General features: G+C 36.6%; 1 protein-coding gene across 1 annotated transcript; it reads left to right on the top strand.

Annotated features, from left to right (window-relative positions):
• Positions 1 to 6300: 6300 nt before the first annotated feature.
• On the top strand, positions 6301 to 21201 carry fcho1 (FCH and mu domain containing endocytic adaptor 1). The gene is made up of 9 exons (XM_088008013.1): positions 6301 to 6377; positions 14044 to 14135; positions 16579 to 16653; positions 17072 to 17213; positions 17314 to 17466; positions 18253 to 18357; positions 19857 to 19955; positions 20632 to 20728; positions 20816 to 21201. Exons 1-9 carry the CDS (start codon positions 6351 to 6353, stop codon positions 20935 to 20937), a joined length of 912 nt encoding a protein of 303 aa, XP_087864139.1. The 5' UTR covers positions 6301 to 6350; the 3' UTR covers positions 20938 to 21201.
• The last annotated feature ends 27 nt before the right edge of the window (positions 21202 to 21228 follow it).

Genomic DNA, 21228 nt, shown 5'->3' with positions numbered 1-21228 from the left:
GCAGCAAGGCATTTCAAAGTGCTTCACATAATTAAAATAAAAACAGCATGTGACATTGAATAAACAGTGAGAAAGACATTTTAAAAAAGATAAAAACATTAAAACCCACACCCCTTTTAGGACTTCAGTTAAATGTCGTTTAACTGGGCCTCTAACCCTCTGGGACTTTAGTCAAAACACCGTTTGACAAGGACTCCAACCTCTAGGTTTTTAGTTGAAACGCCAAAAAGTACTTGGAGCAAGCTGCATGTTTCTCGAAAATTTGAAAATTATTGTTGAATTGATTACTGCACATAATGTCTTTACAGCTCTGTCTATAAGATCAGACAGCTGATTCAGAACGGTGCTGCTTGTTTTCTCACCAGGAACAGAGAGCACATCACCCTCTTCTTACAGTGACTCCCTGTGATTCAGAGAAGAGACTTTAGAATTAGTTTAGTTAGTTTATAAATCACTGAACGGCGCAACACCAAAATCATTAAAGATCTGAGTCCAGACCACTCAGGCCTTCTGGTTCTGCGTCCTCAGAATCAGAACCAAACATGGAGAAGCAGCATAATAAAATAAGTCTAAGTCTATAAGTTTTAGGGTTTTTGCTCCACTAATCTGGAACATACTTCCAGAAAACTCAAGGCTATAAATAAATGTTTTTAAATTGTCTTTAAATAATAACTGGGAAAAATAGATTAATTCTAACTTTTTATTACTACTTTGTTCTGTAGTGTAATGTTTCTGTGTTAATTGTTTTTATCATATAAAGCACTTTAAGCTGCCTTGTTACTGAAATGTGCTTTACATATAAACCTGACTTAAAACTCACTTTATTCTTTAGTTTTTTCTTTTAATTGGCTTTATTGAGATTAATCTTTTAGCATTTTTATGTCAGATAGATTTGTAAGTTCTTTAAATGTTTATAGTTTGGACTTATGTGCAGCTTTTTGTTTCAAGACACTTTAAAGCAATTGGTATGGTTTTTTCTGTAAGGAATAATTATCAGATGCAAGAGAAATAAATTTTTGTTTTATGAATTTAATCTGTAATATAGCAAACTATTTTCTGAATTGCATGTCTCAAACATTTTATATCAGTGATATTCTAATGTATTAACTTTTTTTGCATAATTGCCTTTGCCCTGTATTCTTCTGGTTAATCTTTAAGGCTGTTCTTCTACCCACCTTTTCTTACTTTCACTTGTTTTTCATTTCAGTGCATCCTTTTTTCCTCTCCTCTTCTGCATCCTTTGGTTCCTCGCTTCAGCTGCACGACCTGTGCTTGTGACAAATGTGCCTGTTCGAAGGTTACCAAAGCGTCTTTATTCCACGCTTTGCTGTGTCACCACATTTAGCCTGATTCCATTTTTAGTTTGCTTGGTTCATCTGCTGTTCTGAGCAGCAGTGAGAGGAGAAAAATGGGGAACAATTCCTCTACAGCCTCATTTTTTGTTGCTTCACTTACCCAGTGGCGAGAGAGAAGCAGGTAAAGGAGGGAGCGAGTTTATACTGGTCAACATCTGCCAGATGACCCAGCTCTGGCAAAAACCCAGAAAAAAGGAAGATCTATTGTTTGTTTTCTTCAAGAATTGTATGGCTCATGGGAAGTGTTGGTTAATGTGAAAAACTTTCTTTCACTCCCCCATCTGCTTTTTTTAAAGTCCTAATTTTTCTTGGCCGCCATCTGTGTGTTGTCAGACACTTGGAGCGAGCCAGAGGAGGAGGTCGGTGTGTCTTTGTTGATGAGGCCGGGTGGATTTTTGGTCTCCGTGTCTGTTAAAGATTATACAACTCATCTGAAAAGGTGTGTTTAACCGTGCTGCTGATGAGGTGACTCTATGAAATGTCACAACAATTAGGGTTGATGAGGCATAAACATTCAAACCTGAAAATGTGGATGGAAGTTGTTACGTTTTTATTTTAAATTGAGTTGAAAGCATTTCTATAGATTGTGATGAAAATCTGAATTTTGCATGGTTCTTAAGGAGTCATAAAACATCTGAACAAGTATCGGAAAAAGAACATAAAATATGTGTGTTTTTAGAACTTGGATATGATAATTCAACTAAATACATTAATTTTTTTTCTCAGATGTCCAGAGAAATCATTAAATTTAACTTTGGGAAAATACGGCGGATAGAAAAAGTGCAATAATTACATTAATTATAATGAAATATACAGCTTTCACCACTGAGGAAATACTGTTAATTAACATTTTGCAGTTTCCTGGTGTGCTTCTGGGCCTCTAGAGGCTGTTTCTTTTCTGTGAACTATTTAGTTTTCTATCTCCAAACCAAAGAACCACACATATTTTTGATTAAGTTCAGCCTCATATGATGAAACAAACTACTAAGATATTAAAAAAGGTGAAAAGAAAAAGAAATACTTGCCCTGGATATCAGTGAACTGCACACTGTTAATAATATCTGTTTGATTTTATTATTAAAGATAGTTGTATAATTTCTTTTTCTTATTTGGCTTCTTTAAAAAAAAATTGGTTTCAATTGTACAGACATGCTTTTTAGAAAATGAAGGTTTTATTTTGTTAAGCATGATAAAGGAAATCATTCTCGAAGAATGGTATTTTAAAAAAAACTTTCTTAGATGCTTTAAAAATTGATGTATAGATTTTAATGTATAATTTTTGTATGTTTGATACATTAGGCTTTTGCTGTCATAGAATTTTCAAACCTTGAATTCTATACATACTAATTTTTGAGACAAAAAGACTAAATCCAGGTAGTTTCATTTTAAGCATTTAGGATTAAAACATATATGCTGTGATCATTCTTTAATTAGAGCTTTTTGGGTTGAGTTTGTAAGACACATACATCCCATTTAAATCATTTCTGCATAGTTTATGTTAAATGCACATTCTATAGGAAAAAATTATGTAAAATGTTAAAGGATATTTTTCTCTGGTAAACTGAAAGAAGTACAGCTACCACTAGCTGTGAGTGTTACTCAACCAAGCTTTTCATAATAAATTTAACACATTTGAAGCTTTAGAAGTAAATGGTAAAATGTGTATTTTCTCAAGAGCAAATTTACAGACTATATTTTCTGATGTTAAATTATAGAGGCTGTATATGTGGTTATTTTCTTAAAATGCAGTCAGAAAGACACTGAAATATTAAGGTCACCTTGTGTCCTTCCTGTCTGCCTCGGAGCTGATTTCAGCTAAATGTTGAGTAGCAACCAGATGGAGATTGCAGGATGTCAGCAACTTTTCCGCAGCCCACCGCACTGTGTATCCCTCATGGGGGAGCATGCACACCTCTATCTGCCTCTGGATTGTTCTCTGTTGAAAATATGTGCAAAATAAAGTAGGATTCATGCAATGCCTCCTTCAAACTGTTTTTAAATAGGCAGTGCATTTGCAAATGCAGTTCCTATTATTTGTTTTTGCCTTCAGGAAGAATCAGATTTTCAGGGACTGTTTGGAGTGCAATAATTGTTGGCTAATATATTTCAAGTGTCATGACCTTGCATTTTATCTGCTAATGTAATATTTAGCCGGTTGGACAGAGTTTCACGGCAGGAGATTCTCACACCCGACACAAATGACTTTGCCCTCAACGTCAGAATGGAAGCACGGATGAGAAATATAAGGAAAGAAAAAAATGGGGATATACTGCACCTGACATCATCACAATATTTACCAATATTATTGCCATCGTAGCTCTTTCTCTCTTGCAGCCCTTGCAGTGGGTTAAAGCAAGGAAAAGAAATAGGATTTGAATTGGCTTTCAACATCGTTTTGTGGATCATGTTCCTCTAATAAAGGCGTTTTGACTTGGATAACATTTAGAGTTGAGTTGGAAATCTTTTAGCTATTTAAACAAAATATATATTTTTTGTTTAATTGCTTCCAATTTTGGAAACACTATCTTGTTGAGAATTTTGAGGCGAGAATCCCTTTGTTTTGCGGCTCATTCTTATAAACCACAGTCTGATAAACTTCATTGCACTCTGTTCATTCAAATCGTAGTATTTTGTTGCTGAGCGGAAGACATGCTTTCAGGTTTGGCCTGTTGTGTTCAAGAACTGTAGATCTACAATGGAGTATAAATATGGGTACAGGCACATATGTGCAGCCACATTATGTATAGTTCTATTGGGACATAAGTAAAACAAACTGAACCCACATTTTGTCTGTGTACCATTTAAACACCACAGCAAGGCACAGCCTGTGTTTAAAAGACTCAAAATAGTTTGTGCTGAAGGAAGACAAACATCCATCTCAGGAAGACAAAAATGAAAGGTCATAACGTCCAAGAAAGACATTCATAAGAACCTGCAAATCGTCCTTAATAGTCATGTTAATAACATAATGAAAGACTGGACTTAGAAAATTAACTTGACGGATTTCACGCTTTAGTTAGGCTAAGGTGCAATGGCAATGCAAAATGCAACATCATGCAAATGTTTTACTCACACCTAAGAGAATTTAGAGACCAATTAAACAGACAGTCATGATTTTACGTCGAGGGTTTTTTATGTTGATGTTTATTTCTAGTCTGTTGTGGTTACTTTTACTAAGCTGCTGTAATATTCAATTAGATATTAATTTGAGGTAATCCATGTGAAGGTATCATTTTGGCCATGCTCTTGTATTTCTCTCTGCTTCTTGTGAATCCAGGTTTTTGTTTCCTCTTGCCGATCTCCCTGCAGGGCCTCCATTCCCTCTGCTGAGTTAATTAATAAGGTGTGAGGTGTATTGGCTTGAGGTGTGTGTGTGTGTGTGTGTGTGTGTGTGTGTGTGTGTGTGTGTGTGTGTGTGTGTGTGTGTGTGTTTGCGTGCGTGCGTGTGTGTGTGTTGTGTTGCAGAGTTTTTGTCTGTGTGCAGCTGCTGTTTAATACCAGGTCACCAGGCTTAGGCCAAGTCAATGCCAATACAGAGAAAAGGCTGTTGTCAGCACACACACACACACACACACACACACACAGTCAGCAGAATAGAGGAGATGGCAGGAATCCTTTATAGGGCAACCCCTGGGAAATAATTTCCTCATTATGGATTTTTGTGGAAAGGGCAGTTGCTTGTTTGTTTGAAATGCATTTCTTTAAATGTTACCTGTGAATTTTAATAAAGAGTCTGTTGCTACAGAGTCTGGAAACATACAGAGTAGTTTTCAGTTCTGGATATTATGGAAAAAGAAAACAAGAGTATAGAAAATAATTTCCAGACTTCATTTTGAATCATGCATCTTTCTGGGTTTTGTTCTTTCTGAGTCTATCTGTTCTTCCATCTATTTATGTGTATCTATTCATCCTTTTGTCTGTCCATCCATCCATAATCTTGATTGATTATTTTATCAATTTATATTAATTGACTGATAAAATGATCGTTGACTAATTTAGCAATCAAATGATCATTAATTGGAGTGTACTTGGAGTATAACTCTAATATACGGCATTTGCTGAAAAAAACGACTTAATGGGTTAATTGAAAAAAGTGTCAACAGATTGCACTGCACTGATAAGTGAAGCATAACGGGCTTAAGTATTCATTTTGTATTTTTTTAGCTGCAGATGCATCCTCTGCTACAAATGATTTAGGCAACAATGTTTACTTTCTTATTTAAAAATGAATAAATGTTTTTATTTGCATTTTGTATATACTCTTGTATAAAATGAGCTTAAATGGTTAAATGAAAAATCTACAGACTGTGCGGTTTAAAAAAACATCTGATTACTCGATTAATTGTCAGAATAATCCATTTCTAAAATAAATGTTAGCTTTAGCACTAATTTATTTATTCATGTATGAGTTTTCCTGGTTTTGAAACCAGGCGTTACGGGTTTTGTAAATATCAGGTCTGGGAACAGCTTTTTTTATCGTTTTTAGTGTTGTACATGGTGTCTAAAGAGCCCTTCATACCCTATAACTGCATATATTTCATGCTTTGTATTTACTGACACCTCAGTTTGTCTTCTCCTCCATTCTTTCTTATCCTCTTCCCTAATGCAACTCCCCCTCCTTCATCAGCAGCCTCCATCCTTTGACTTTCTGCTTTCAAGTCATTTGTTAAGCTTCTCTCTTCTCTTTCCCAGGGACCCCCATCCTACACTAAAGGTGTCTCAGGAGCTATTATAAAGAAAACATTTTTACAGAACTCATTTTTGTGCAATCTGCTGCGATATTGATACTGCAGGTGGCCAATTGGTACAACCAGGACGGAAAATGAATGCCTTTTCCAAACTAATAAAGAAATCTAAAATGTTTTCTTGAGGTTATTTCCTCCGGTAGTGGAAAAAATGTCAGATTGGAAGAAAATAAAAATACCAGTCTTTGCTGGGATGATTCTTCACCTCTTTTTCTTTTTTTTACAGATTGCTGGCTACCTTTGAGTGACAATGGCTGTCTTTCAGAACAACTTCTGGGTGAGTATCCTAGAAAACACATTTAATTGCATAATAACTACTGTTTTACTACTTTACATGTGTTGAACTCCAGATGTTTGCATTCCAGTCACTGATGGAGAATATGCTTCTGCTGCTTAAAGGGAGGAAAGAAAAAAATATCACAATTAAAGTCATCATACCAATATTTACCAATATCATTGGTAGATTGTCTAATATCATGCTAAAACTGTTTTAACCTGGAGAATACAACTGAAAACATGAGCTTAGGTAATATTTTACCTGGGAATTAACAGAAAAGGGAGGGAAGGTATGAAATCTGTTTTAGCTGTTCAGAAATTTGACAATTTTCTTTTTATTCTTCCATTTTCTAAACTGGCCGACCAGATTCCTAATGTACAGCATAATGGCCAGTTTCCAGTTTGCTTCATGGCAAATTAAGGAGATTAATGGTTTGGATTCAGCTACAGGAAGCTCTTGTTGTTTAACCATTCTTTAATGAGGTGGTTCCAGTTTTGGCTGGATGCCAGTGATTGATATCAACTCCATTTTGTTCTTTTTGGCCCGGAAATCTGGAGAAGCACCAAGTCTGTCACAGACTGATGTTTGCTGTGACGTAGCAACTTAGCACTGTGATAACTCAGTTTCTGTGAATTTTCTAAAACGGAGCTGGCTCCAGTGGGTCCAAATGGGCCACCTGGGACAAGAGAGTTGTTTCAATGACGGACCGATGTTGGCTACTATTTTTGTCATGTATACTCTTTTGACCTTTCTGCTTTGTTCTGATCACATTGTATGTTTTTCAGCTATTCTAGGCGTCTCCTTTTCTCTTTGTCGCCTGCTTTTTTTTAATGAGTCCTGACATTTTCCATTCTGTTGTGTTCTTGCACACCTGCCGCATCTATTTCAGGTGCGCCCTACTTTCCTTTCTTCCCTTCTTTGGACTTTGAAATATCCACAGTAATGGTTGTTTGTGGGGCGTTGAAAATGGTCCTGGGCAAGAAAACTGTCTTTATAGAGAAATGGAAAATGTCAATAATAATTATTACGGTTGGCTTTAAACTTCATTAAGACAGAAAACATATGTGACCAAACTGTCAGTATGTCAGGTTGCTGTTATGTAAACATTTTTACAGGATGAAGAGATTTCAGACATTAGTGTGAACTTGATTTGCATTATATTTTGGCTTTACATATATGTATTTATATTTAAATAGTTCTACATATAGGATTTGTACATGAAGACATTTGTTTAGAAAATGTCATTATTTGCCCATAAACTCATGCATTTCTTAAGGAAATTCAATTTTGAATTAGATTTTTTTTTTTGGAAATAAGTCTCATGATCTATTATTAGATTAAATTAGATTTATTGTCATTGCACAGTAAACAGAACAACAAAATTAATATTGCGGCTCTGCTTAGTGCTTTTGTAAATAAATAGTCAACACACAGAAGACTAGACAGAAATACGAACAGAATGAAAACAAAACAAAAAAAATCTTTGTAAGATTAGAGGGGTTTATTTCCAGCAAAGTTGAGCCCTATGAACTCGTACATGAAAAGATTCTTGTGTTTATCTTGATTGTTTCAAATGAATGTGCACAAAATAAATTATTACACTTGAAAGCAGTGAACAATAGTTTACACTTGGTACTTTTTGGCGCATATTCACATTAAAAAAAATCATATTCAACATATGCAGAAGGTAATTTTAAATTCTGGAAACGTAAGTAGAGCACCCAAAAGTAGCTTCTTAATGAGTTAAAGTTATTTAGCTACAGCTTGTTGCTTACAAGCCTGTCTGTTTAACAGTAAGGAAAAGGCGCTTTCCCACCCAGTCTGTTCAGATCTAAAAATCTGTGCAAGACAAACCAGCCCTTTAGTTAATTAGCCAACAGAGCCGCTTGGGAACGAGCTGCTCACACAGCCTCGTCTTGTTTGGCTCAAGAACATTCACAGCCGGTCACAAAGCCTCCTCATGGAGCTCTGTCTTTTTCCATTAACTGCATAAGGACCATGCTCAGGGGGGAAGCCTGCAGCTATGATTAAATACATCCTCAGCAAATGAAAGTTCTGCTTCATTATTCCAGTTTGCTTTGCACCAAAATATCCACCTGAAACAAATACGAAAATATTTTCTCTGGCATTTTCTCAAGTTCGATGTAAATCATTTCTGTGGTTTAAAGTGATTTCTAGAGATGCCATTGAAAGTTGCTTGTTGCAACAGACTGCTGGTCAACCAGCCAAAAAAGCCAAAAATGTATAATACAGAACATTTTTCTAGACACCTGCATTGCTGTCCTTTTTTCTAAATTTAGGAAAACCCTTTGTTTTTTGCTTTTTTTTTTTTTGATTAAAAAGCATAACACTTAAGAAGGTACTGCCTTCTAAAGAGCAATCTTTTTCCTTGGAATCTAAAAAAAATTGTATTTGGTGTTTGACAGATTAGTTATTCCGGTTTACAGGAAATACACCTTCATGAGCGCACAAATTAATATCTCAGTTACAAGCACAGACATCATGACAGATGACATCTATTTCTATCCAGGAAGCAGCCGTATGTCTACTTCTCATGTTTAATACAACAAATGGAAAATCATTTCAGAGAAGCAGATGTGAATGTTTACATCAGTCAACAAACCGGCCATCTGTGCTGCAGAGCTGCAGCTCTCTGTTTCTGATGGTACCGACCCGTCTCTGCTGTGGAAGTGTTCACTCAGCTCAACCTGCCCACTAAGCAGAACCGCTCTGCACGAGTCAGCAAACCTCTGGCACACAGGTTGACCAGCTTCACTTCCTTATGTTATAAGAGCTAAAGCCTGGGAGATGTGTAGCCATTTGTCTCTCATCAGAACCAAGAGAGCTTGATTTCAACTTGGACACACAAAACACACAGACAGTTCTCCAGTAGACAACACAGAGGAACATGTTCCTCAGTAGCCATATGTAAAGAAAATTATTAGGTCCATTTGTGTGTGCTTGACTATTTAATGAGCATTGCAACTGCTGGAAAGAAACGTCTAATTATACCAGCAAATTGTTACAGTTTTAGAGCAACAGAGTTTGCTCTGCATTGGTAAATAAATAGCTCATGTGTGACTTCACATTTTACAATCTGTATTTTGTAGTTTAATTTTAAACCTGAACAAATAATCTAGTTGTTTAAGAGAAAAACATAAAAGTCCCAGTTAAATCCAATATCAATTATTTTAAAGTCTTGGGTTGTTAACGTGCTTTAACAGCTAAAAAATACAACTTTATTTTATTTGATATGTCATGTAAAGTTGTTGTTTGGTGCTACATTTATTTTGCTTTGAGATTTAAGATTGTAACCTCAATTTTTTTTTAAATCCTAATGTTTAATGCTTCAAATAAGAAGAGGAAAAAACAGTCATCTTAATTCATCATACCGCTACTGGCTTCCTGTTTACAGAGTTAAAATATTTTCTCTTTAAGAATTTAAAGTAGATCTCTGCCGAGTTTCAGAGGCCCACAGTGTGTGAATCATTGTAAGAAACTTGTTAATCTCTTTAAACCTCCCCCAAACTTTCCGGCGTCTCTACTGCCACCATTCGTGTTATTGTCATGGTAATGAACCCAATCACGCATGACCGACTCGGCCAACTTAATGATGAATAAGAGATTAGAAGGAGAGTAAAGTATGAGGGGTTGAATGTATCAGATGACAAAAATGTATCATTCAGCTGAAGTTTAAAGAATATATTATGGCACTCAGGGAATGTTTGTAGCTTCCCTAATTTACAAGGTTTGGCCAAAATTCACATCTAAAAATATTGTTCTTTATCACTTTGCTGGAGCAATATCTTTAAATGTCAGTGATATGCTGGACGTTTCAGTGTTCACACTCTGATTTTATGGAAATGTTTGTGTTTTATAGCTTCAAGTTTGTGATCTAAAGTGTTGTAAACATGTTGATGCGTTCTATAATTGTAGATGGATTTTGAAATCCATCTATCCGTAGTCTTTGTCGGCTCATTCTCACAGGTCTGGGAATGATGTCAATCTCCAGCAGTGATTGGTCAAGAGTTGCACCATGTCTTATGATGTTCATTTTTCTTTCTTTGTTCTTTGAATGAAAGTAATTTCATGGTACTTCTGTATGATGACACACACTGATTCTGATTAGAAAACCTTCCGATTGTGGTATCGGTAACTGATGCGATTATCAGGTAAAACATATTCCTGTTTTCCTCTATTTTGTCTCTCATTGGATCTTCCGTCAATCTGTGACTATTAGTATTTTAGGTAAAGTCATATATGTCCATTGTGACCATCTGCTGTCCAACACTGTTGGAATATGTTTGCCAATCATCATTGCTCTCCAATGTGAATATTGCAGACACCAACATTGTGATGAGGATAAATAAATGCCATATACTCTGCAGTCCTAGAGTATTTGCACATTCGCTACATTTTTAGTTTACTTCGGAAACACTATAAACTGTTAATGATTTTTGTCAATTTGAGGCAGAGCTACTGTATATTGAATCACAATAATTGCACTATCAAGACGCTAGAATGCAGTTTCCTGTTGCATATTGAATTTGAAGCAACATGCAGGATCAGATGAACATTTCAACAGACAGACTGGCTTTGTATGCAGCTGCTACTCCAGCCTGCCAGTTATGGCGGACAGGTGCTGCGTTTGGCTTTGAATAGGCAGGTATGTGTGTGTGTGTGTGTGTGTGTGTGTTTTAGATTTCTAACCTTGTAAGACGTAGTTTTTCTACAAATACTACCTTGTGAAGACCCACTGTTCCTTTGGGCAAAAAGAAGTATTACTGTTTTTGGTTGGGATTAGGCAATAAAAGTGAATAAAAAATGAATAAAAGTTATTGAAAAGTGCTTGTGAAGAGTGCGTGCGTGCGTGCGTGCGTGCGTGCGTGCGTGCGTGCGTGCGTGCGTGCGTGCGTGCGTGCGTGCGTGCGTGCGTGCGTGCGTGCGTGCGTGCGTGCGTGCGTTTGGTTGAAGCCTGAACTGAAGCTGTCAGCTCACCTTTCTGTGAGGGTGGAATTTCAACATTAGGCATTCACAACTGCAACAAGCTATGAGGGATTTCTTTGTCTGCCTTTTCAACTACAAAGTGTGTCTGACAGTACCACCATTTACAACAGTAAATAAATAAATTAAATAAAACAGAACAATTGACATGTATTCATTTATAGCCTCTTGTTTTAAGGTTACTGTTAAACTAAATATCTTTAAATCTTGAATAATTTGTCCAAATTGTGAAATTAGTATAAAAGTTTCCTAAAATGTTCTCCAAAACTTGTGTAAAAACACAATATATTTTAAAATTGTTTAGTAGTATTGGATCTTCTAAGGTACTGAAGGTTTTAAAGGACTATTTGAAGGTGAGACTTGACAAGTCTGATTAATAACAAGGTTTGAGAAAGATGCTCTGAGGGGCATTATGTGAAGAAATGCCCCTACAAACAACCACTTTTTATCCATCTTATCCCTGAACCAGGACTCAGGAGTTTTTTTATTTCTGAAATGAGGAAAATATGTCTTTAAAGCTACCAGATTAAGTCCTGTAATGTTGGGTTAAATTGTGAAATGTGCACAAATTACTTAAGAAGGACCAAAAGGACATGGAACATCTATTAAAGTCAAATCAGATTTTCTATTTAAATAATAATGGAGTTATGGACAAGAGATTGATGGTGATTACTTAATGTTGTCTAGTCTGGTGTTGTCGGTTTAAGATTCCTCTCAGCTTGCAGTCTGTGTCTCCGTTTGTTGGGTACACATGTCTGTGTGGTGACCGCCGAGCTTTTCTTGGCATTCCAGCCATTCCCCTGGTACCTGGAAAAGGGTCTGTTCTTCTCAAACGGGTTATTTTTAGGTCTTGAGATGCAGCTGGCTGTCTGTGGCTGCACAAGGAGTCCAACTGTTTACTAAAAATGTGGTGAGGCTGAAGTCCAGACACACCCATTTTAGTGACTGTGTGTTTGTCTCAGCTGGACTTGCATGGATTATAGAGAGTTATGTAAAGACAGGTGTAGGTTTGTAAAATTACAGCACTGATGGACCCGAGGTGATGATGTAGTTTGTTAAATCTGCCTGGTTGTGCAGGAGGCATTCTGGTTTTCTGACATTTTTTTTTTTGACATTTGTGTTTGACAGATGGAAAAAATGAACGTAATACTTAAGAGAGTGGTGGTTTTCTTGTAGTATTTTCATTATATTTGACACATTTCTTTTCTCAAACAGTAGGGAAATGCTGAATGCCTCACAGAAAAGTGTCAGATGTTGGACACATCATCACTTAGACCCAATTTACATCTTGACTTCACTCCACCACAGAATGGACTCTGCAGTAAATCCTCACCCATTATAGTTAATGAGGGTATTTGCTCTGCCGTGGTGGTGCAGCGTGCAGCACCTCCGCATCGCCATCCATCAAAATTACAACTGATCGTGGTTTTACGGGATGGTGGAGCAAGTGAGGAGTCAATCTTCAAAAATCACACTGCATTTCCAACATATTTTCAAAACAACTCACCAAGACGGGCTATATTTGCTCTAAATACTAGTTGTATTAATGGATGAGTGTCTTTATTAGGGCTGAAAAGATGAATCGTGATTGATTATTGAAATAATTGTCAGTTTATTTAGTAATTTATTGTTAACTGGAGGATACTGACAATAGTCAGAAGCAGTTAAGCCAAAACAGTACAATTTATGCATTTTCTGTTTAAGATTAGAATTTTGTTTATCTGAAAATATGCATCAATTTCTTCAAAAGAGCAAGTACTCCAAAGGAATGCAATGAAATGTTTCATTTTCTTATTTAAAAAGGGATTTATTTATACATTTGCATTTTTTATGTACTCTTAATGTGCTGAAGTGGTTAAATTATGGGCCAGTTTTCTATCTTATTAATCATAAAAATAATTAATACAATAATTGGTTACTAAAATAATCTTTCGGTGCAGGTCATTGCAGGACAGGAACTTGGATCGACTGGTAAATAAATCGAGAGTCAGTGTAAAAAAATAAAAATAAAATAAAGGAGTTAAATAAAAATAAAATAAAGGAGTTAGGACATGGACACTAAAATACAAAGTTTATCCTCTGGATCACTGATCCTACATGTTTTTGGCCAATTTCACTAAACATCAGTGCTCACAAATAACAACCTAATTGCATTAAGCCAGGAGGAAGCGTGTCTGTTCGCAGCGCAGCAACATCTCCAAAGTTGTTCCCTGAAAGGTTCCAGGGATTTAGTGTTGAGCAAAGAAACCCATGTTTATTCATTCTCCAGCAAAAAGCTAATGTGCTCAAACAACAGAGTTGGTTAAAAATAAAAATCAGAAATGACGCCAAAATGTAAAACTAAGCAGGATGAGATCAGTACAAGTGAGTAAATTTTGTTACCAAACTGATTTCTATTTATGTAAAAATATTAAAGAAAGGTGCATTATAACATTTTGAAACCTGGTTACTGCCGATTGTTTGTAGTTCAAAACAGCCAAATAACGGTCATAATATATTTAGTTTAGTATACCGGTGAGACTGTTTTTCTAGTTTTACTGCAACTTGTTTGCTCTCTGTAACCCTGAAAAACAGTTTTCATCACCTAGATGATCTCTGCCAGTTTGACGTTTCCTGACTTGGTGCTAACAGGAGGTATCTGTTTTAATTTGTGCCTCTGCAGGGGGAGAAAAATGCCGGTTTTGACGTGCTGTACCACAACATGAAGCATGGCCAGCTGGCAACCAAAGAGCTGGCCGAGTTTGTCAGAGAGAGGTAAGGTTGATGTGGGAGGTGGCTCGGTGAAATCCGACATTCCTGACTCTGTACTCGGAGAAAAAGAGGAGAAAATGGCAAGGCTGGGTGATGTGCTCAGAGATTAGAAATGAAGTGTTTAGTTTCATCTGCTGGTTTATTGCTCATGCGTTTAAACCTGTGTGCTTTCAAAGACGCGTCAGGAGCGTACAGATTACAGAAAAATCAAGTATATTCCTCTTAATGTCATTCAAATCGACGCCCTGAACTTTGATTCATGTCTTCGCCATTACTTTTTGCTGCTTAAGTACATCAGATGTTTGGAGAAACACCATTACTTCATGTGGTGAAGCTCTTTGCTGTAAATTTAATAAAATTTAAAGAAAACTTTAAATTTGATCAAATGAACATTGTTTTCTTTCTCCATTCACAAAGCTCTGCAACATTTTCAACCCAAAGAACCGGGTTTGCTGTCGCTGCTGTAAATAAAATTTTAGAGCCAGAAAACCCAACTCATCTTTTGGGTGAGGTGAAAATATTTTCTCAAATAAAAAATTTTAAATAAAGTGCTCTATTTTATTACTTTGGAACAAAGAAGCATATATGTATTTTCAAGGGTAGAAGTCGCTGAGTCGGTAACAACATGTTTGCATCTAATTAATAAAAACAAACTTTAAGAAACTTGTCTCATTACCACCATTCTGTTGTTGCCGATATTTCATGAAAACATACAAAAAGAACTGCTGAGACTGAAATTTATATTCAGTTCTAGCTCTGATTTTAGTTTTTAGTAACAGTGGAGGAGCTTACATCTGTATTCTTGTTAAACTTTTACGACTTTCATAAAAAAAAAAACTATATGTAATACTTTAACAATCCAACAACAGGCAGCTTTTGTCGTGAATCAGCAGATTCAGATTATTTCTCATTTTATCAGAGCCCACTCCCTGGTTTCCCATCAGACTTAAATTCTTGTTATAAGCAGTGATTTAATCAGTGACTATTCAGTTAAAAGGTCTTCACATACAAAAGGATAAGAATAGATTTTAGGGGGGCAATTTAATCTATTTGATCTTGGCTTTTTGAAAGGATTCATGTGGGTTTCATTTTCAGTTTAATTTGTGTTTTTGTTATAGATTCTGCTGTTTGCAGGCTCTTTTCTGCAGTTACACAGTTGCTGTAAAGTTTATGCTGCAGGAAATATTTCATTCTGCTCAGAAGTATTTATTTGTGACATATGAGTCCACACTTTGATTCCAGGTGATTTCTGTTAATCAGAGTTGGTTGTAGAATGTGTTAATTACTCCTGTGGAAAGTGAATGTGGTCCTAAATTTTGAAAAGTCAAAATCTTGTGATGTTTTTTCAAATGCCTCTGTCTGAAAGTACAGCTTTCCACCTCCTTTTCTTGTGTAAAGTCCACCTCCTTCACTATTGTAAAGTTTAGAGTTTAATAAAGTTTGACTTTAATAGAATAAGGTGTCCACTCCTGACCGACTGTCTGTTTATTGAGATCAACTGACTCAAATTTTCTCTTTAAATGAACCTTTCACATGTTTCTACATCTGGTTGATGTACAAAATTTGATTACACTTAAATTAATAAGCTAGGGTATTTTTTCTAACTGGGTTGTATTTATCTCCTTCGGTGCTTGTAGATATTTAAAGTCAAAACAACAAGAAAAGTTAATTTTTATCTCATTTCAAAACACTTTCTCTCTGAACACAGGGCACAAGCCAAGATTTCTCTTTCTGACTGAAGCACTATTAGCAGTTATGATGCTCACTTTCTTTATTTCTGCAAAACACATATGCGAGTTTGATAGACTTGGCTGCAGCGTAAATGCTGCAGTCAAAGTAAAAAGTGGAATAGGTTGTTGTTGTAATGAAAGTAGGATTCCACAGGGTATTTAATGTCAGAGCTGAAAGTTGGCACGCACAGAGGAAGCTGTTATGCTGCTGATATAATCCTGACATTGATTCAGAACACTTGTCCACATTCCTCACAGGAGGAACTCACTTATCTGTTTGACAGCAGCACACAACGAATCAGCGGTCAGGAAATGAAACACAAGCGCTCTGGTACCAGAGTGTGATCCAGCCAGATCAGGGTTAGGCAACTGTTCTGATGAATTTCCTCCTTACTTTATTTATTTTTTGTTCCCTGAAAGCTTTTTGCTGTAGAAAACTTTATGAAATTCCTCCATTTGTTTGGCGAATCAAAGCAATTAGATCTGCTGTGAGGGCTATAACAGCACAACAGCTATTCTGTGCTGAGTTTTAATAGCCCTTTTCATTTAATAGTTTTGCTATAAACATGCAACCAGAAACCCCACATGTTGGATCACTTTGTCTTCTCACATTTATTTTTTACAGCACTGTAATTTTTTTGTATAATCCCATTTCCTGCTGTGTCACAGATTCCTCTAAATGACTTGATTGTGTTAAAATATTTTTTGTTTTCCAGGGCTGCCATTGAAGAGACTTACTCCAAATCAATGAGCAAACTAGCAAAAATAGCAAGTAATGGAAGTCAACTGGGGTGAGTGCAGACATGTAGCTGGTGCTGCCTTTTCTCCCTTGTTGTTGTAATTATCAATATGGCTGCATGTGTTATATGTACGAGTGCCATCTGCATCACCAAATGTCCATATTTATGATTAAGTGACTGTCCTGTGTGATATTTAGCTTATGTACTTTAATGCATGTGTGTTTTTAACTGTTTGTGTTGTTTTGTTCATCAAAGGATGAACAAAATGTAAGATTTCTGCAGCTGTACTACAAACCTCAAGTATCTGCTTTGAAACCAGATGTTAGTTAAATTAAAGTTGCACATGCATAAAGCCATTTACAGCTCCACTATTAATTATTAGAGACAAAAAAAAGAATATTTTTTCTTTGTTAAATCTTTATTTTTCCAATCGTTAGTGTTAATGATTGGTTATCTGTGTCGTCTTTAGGACTTTTGCGCCCATGTGGGATGTTTTTAGGGTATCTTCTGACAAACTGGCTCTCTGCCACCTGGAGCTCATGAAGAAGATGAACGATTTGATCCGGGACGTTAACAAGTATGGAGACGAGCAAGTTAAAGTTCATCGTAAGGTAAACGTTTGGGATGTAAACATTATGTGTTGCATGTAGCCTGCTTGTATCGTGCCCTTAATAAAGCCAAGACATCAAATGTGAACTGTGTGTCAACCAGACAAAGGAGGAGATGGTTGGAACGGTGGATGCTGTGCAGGCGCTGCAGGTCCAGAACGGCCACCTTCAGAAGTCGAAGGAAGGTTACCACACCAAGTGTTTGGAGCTGGACCGACTCAGGAAGGAAGGAGCACCGCAGAAAGAACTGGAGAAGGTTTGCTGCCACTTTAACATTTACTTCTCTGCCATTTGGCATAGAAGTGAGCAAACTAAAATAAAAAATTTTGCGAAATAAATTGAGATAATTTAACTGTGCTGCATTTTTCATCCTAAAGACTCAGAGACTTGAAATTTACCACATTTGCAGTGTCATTTGTTAACAGAGTAATGCCTTAATGTGGTTGGATTGCTAGTAAAACTTTTACTTTTCAAAAACTTTGAAAAAGCTTGAAAACTAAAAAAAAAAGATTGTTTTATGAATTTTCCTGCTTTGGATAAGTATGGAAAAAGAAAAGAAGGATATTTCCACACTTTATTCCTTTTACCACTGGTCTAATAGATCCATCCATACATCCATATTTCTCTTCCGGTTTTAGATTTAAAAATGTCTCTCTTTTGTAGTTATACTTACAACTGAGCTAACTTGAGTGCTCAAAATTACCAGGAAATGGACGAGTACTATTACTCAGCTGTTGGTAATGTTCTCTTAAGCTTTGCATTCAGATTCGTCAGAGATGTTTGATCATGTCACGTTATTGTTGACTGATGTGTGACTACAATGCACAGTTACCTCCCTTGTCTCACTCTGGAGCAAAGATCCACTGTTTGCAGACACCCAGCGTGCTACAGCTCAGTAATCACGTATCGCATTAGTTCACACTGAGTATTTCTAATTACAGTTCTGACATTGTCCCAATATAGCTGTTCTGTTAAATTTAATGTCAGCTCTGTGAGTCAGCAGCTTGAAAGCTGCAATTTTCTTTCTTCTTCTCCTCGCTAGGCGGAGCTGAAGTCTAAGAAAGCGGCGGAGTCCTTTGCGCTGTGCATCGAGAAGTACAACCGTGTGGGAGGAGAGTTTGAGCAGAAGATGAGCGAGTCCGCCCAGGTCAGCGTCGACTCCAGCGTTCCTGATCGCCCTCCCTCTGATCTGACTTTTCATCCATTCCTCCTTCTCATTGGCTTCAAGCCGCTCTGTGTGGCGTCACACCAGAACAGAACCCCGCTATCCCATCCATTCATGTACCATCAAACCGCACGCTGCCCCTGATAAAGGAACCTCAGCCCACCTAAACCCCCGACTCCTAAACACCCACTTCCACACACACAAGCTGTAAAATGCTCATTACCTTTAATCACTGCCTCTGTGCTTCCATGGTTACGGCAGCTGTTTCCATGGAAATATTTAACAAATCCCAATGAGCACTTCTGTGTTTTACATTTGAAATAATGAATGGAGTCCTGGTGACCAATTAGTTCCTGTAATAGCTCAGAGGAGGAAGGTCTGGCTGTAATTGTTAAGGTGTTTTTGTTAGACTAGAAAATATATAATTTGTTGCACTTTTTAATGAGCCCAGCTAGTTTGGATTTGGAGAACTAATTTAGGTTTTTATTTGTGTGTGCATTTTCCTCCTCGTTTTAATATTAGGATGATTTGACATCAAATATTAACGTGAAACTACAGTGCCTTGGAAGACATCTCATTCAACCTTGTTCCCATTTGTCACTTTAAAAACCCCAAACCTTTATGTATTTTACTTGGATTTCGTTTGTAGACACACAGGTTAGTGGATTATTGTAAAAAGAATGAAGAAAGGGAAACCTTTTCATAAATAAAATTTGTGGGTGGTTGTGATCCCCAATCCCTGCAAATACAGAAGGCTCAGTGTACTTCCCATTTGATTTTATTACTAAATGTTGGGGTTAAAGAAGCTCCAGTCTTCAGTTGAAGCTACCACACTGGTAAACGATAATACTCATTTTTAATAATTTTAGTTTTTACTGCAGTATCTAAACCAACCAAACGACAAAATAAAAGCATGTCGCTGCATATAGCAACTCTAGAGGAATAGATCTGGATGTAAAACTAAATTTACAAAAATCCTCTTCCTATTTTCTCACTGGTGGAACTTCCTGAACAAAAATACATTTCTTAAAGACTGTACTTGTAAAATAAACTAACAAAAGATCTGGCTGAAAGAGAGTACAAACAAATATAAATGTTCTTACATTTCTGGAAAAGGGGTCTTTTGAAAGTTTTTCTTAAAATAAGTATTTTTTGCTTTCTCTTATGTGTCTTGGTGCATCTTTTACCATTAACAAGGAAAATGATGAAAATACTGACACCTGCAGTTATTGAAATATGTTTTTTTTTGTTTGAGAAAGTGAAATGCCATGTGGATTTAACTTCTTAAAGTACTTTAAGTTGCACAATGACAGTTATTGTTGTGTAACTGATCATTTTTCGTAATACTCTTGTAGATTTTGAAATGCTTAGACAGTAAGTTCTCGTTTTAAATCAAAGTTAATATGACAAGTTCAGGATTTTCTGTGGAAAATTTCTAATTTCTTCTGTGTGTTTTTGCGACTGTGTTCACGTTTGAGCAGAGGTTTCAGGAGATCGAAGAGGCGCATCTGAGGCAGATGAAACAGTTAATTAAAAGTTACTCTCACTCCATAGAGGACACCCACGTCCAGGTGGGACAGGTGAGTCAGACTTCACGGCTTTGATGATGAAGATCCTGTTTATCTGGAGCTTCGCTTTTCTGTCTTTCACTCCCCTTTGTACTGTAAGCATTTGGGATTCAGTCTTCAGAGTAGAATAAGTTATGAGCTGGACGTAGCATCACCTTTTGGTTCATTCTTTCTAAATTTTTTTATTTTTAAGGCTTGGTTTATTGATTTAGCACAAGAACTGATGCTTGAGTATACTTGCTCTGTGAAAATGTGCTAAACTGTGGGAGCAATAAAAGCAGTTCAGGGTTTCCTCCGGTGTATTATAAGATGCATTTGTGAACAGATGGAGCTCAAACTCAGAGATTAAACTCACAGCATCAGAGTGTAGCTGTGGTAACAAAACAATCTAACTATAAAGATTGTTCTGTGAACTTTTACAAAGTAAACTTGCCAGCTCCTTAGAATCTTAGATTAAGTGAAGTGCAAATAATTAGTATTTATTTTAATTTTACTTTTTGATTTGTTATTTTAAGACTCTATAGTTGTGAGTTTAAGTATTGTCAGGAATGTCTTCAAGTAAAACAATTACCCAGTAATATGTTTACATTTCCTGTCAACTTAATATCTTTTTATACAAAACCACGGTGGACCGCCTCAGCTGGGGCAAGCCTTGCATTCAGAGCTCATTTGTCACTTTGGGCTATAGGTCCACGAGGAGTTTAAGCAGAATGTGGAAAACATTGGCGTCGACATCCTCATTCAGAAATTTGCTGAGCAGAAAGGAACGGGCAAAGAGAGGCCAGGTACAGTGAGCTCATCCTTCTCCATCTACTCTGAATTAAGACTGGAAAAAAAGATGGTAAAAAATTATTTGTATTTTTTGCCTGTAGCTTCAGTTGGTTTTGAGGAGTACATGGCAGCTTTGACCCCCGAAGGCGGGAAAAAGCCTCGAGCAAAAGCCTTCAGAATCCCCGGTCTGGGCAAGAGGGACAAGGAGCCGGACTCCACGTGAGTTTGTGCAAACAAAAAGCCGTACAGGAAAGGAGGAGTAATGGCTAGGTCAGATACAGTTCAAAGGAACTAGATCACAATATAATGAATAAATAACCTGCTAATTTCCAGAGTTTTGAGTGAAATCAAGTGAAAGGAGCAATCATTTACCAGATGTTTGGTCTTAGCTTTGCTGTGTTTCAACCAAATCAGGCAAGACAGAGATTCAAAGATAGATAGATTCATAGATAGATAGATTCATAGATAGATAGATAGATAGATAAAATGAAGACACCACTGCACTGAAAACCTG

The sequence above is a fragment of the Poecilia mexicana genome, unplaced genomic scaffold (genome assembly GCF_051168715.1).
Source record: "Poecilia mexicana isolate PSO_F unplaced genomic scaffold, ASM5116871v1 scaffold_8, whole genome shotgun sequence".
Classification (NCBI taxonomy): domain Eukaryota; kingdom Metazoa; phylum Chordata; class Actinopteri; order Cyprinodontiformes; family Poeciliidae; genus Poecilia; species Poecilia mexicana.
The sequence above is the reverse complement of the archived record's forward strand: the minus strand, read 5'-3'. Positions and strand labels throughout refer to the sequence as shown.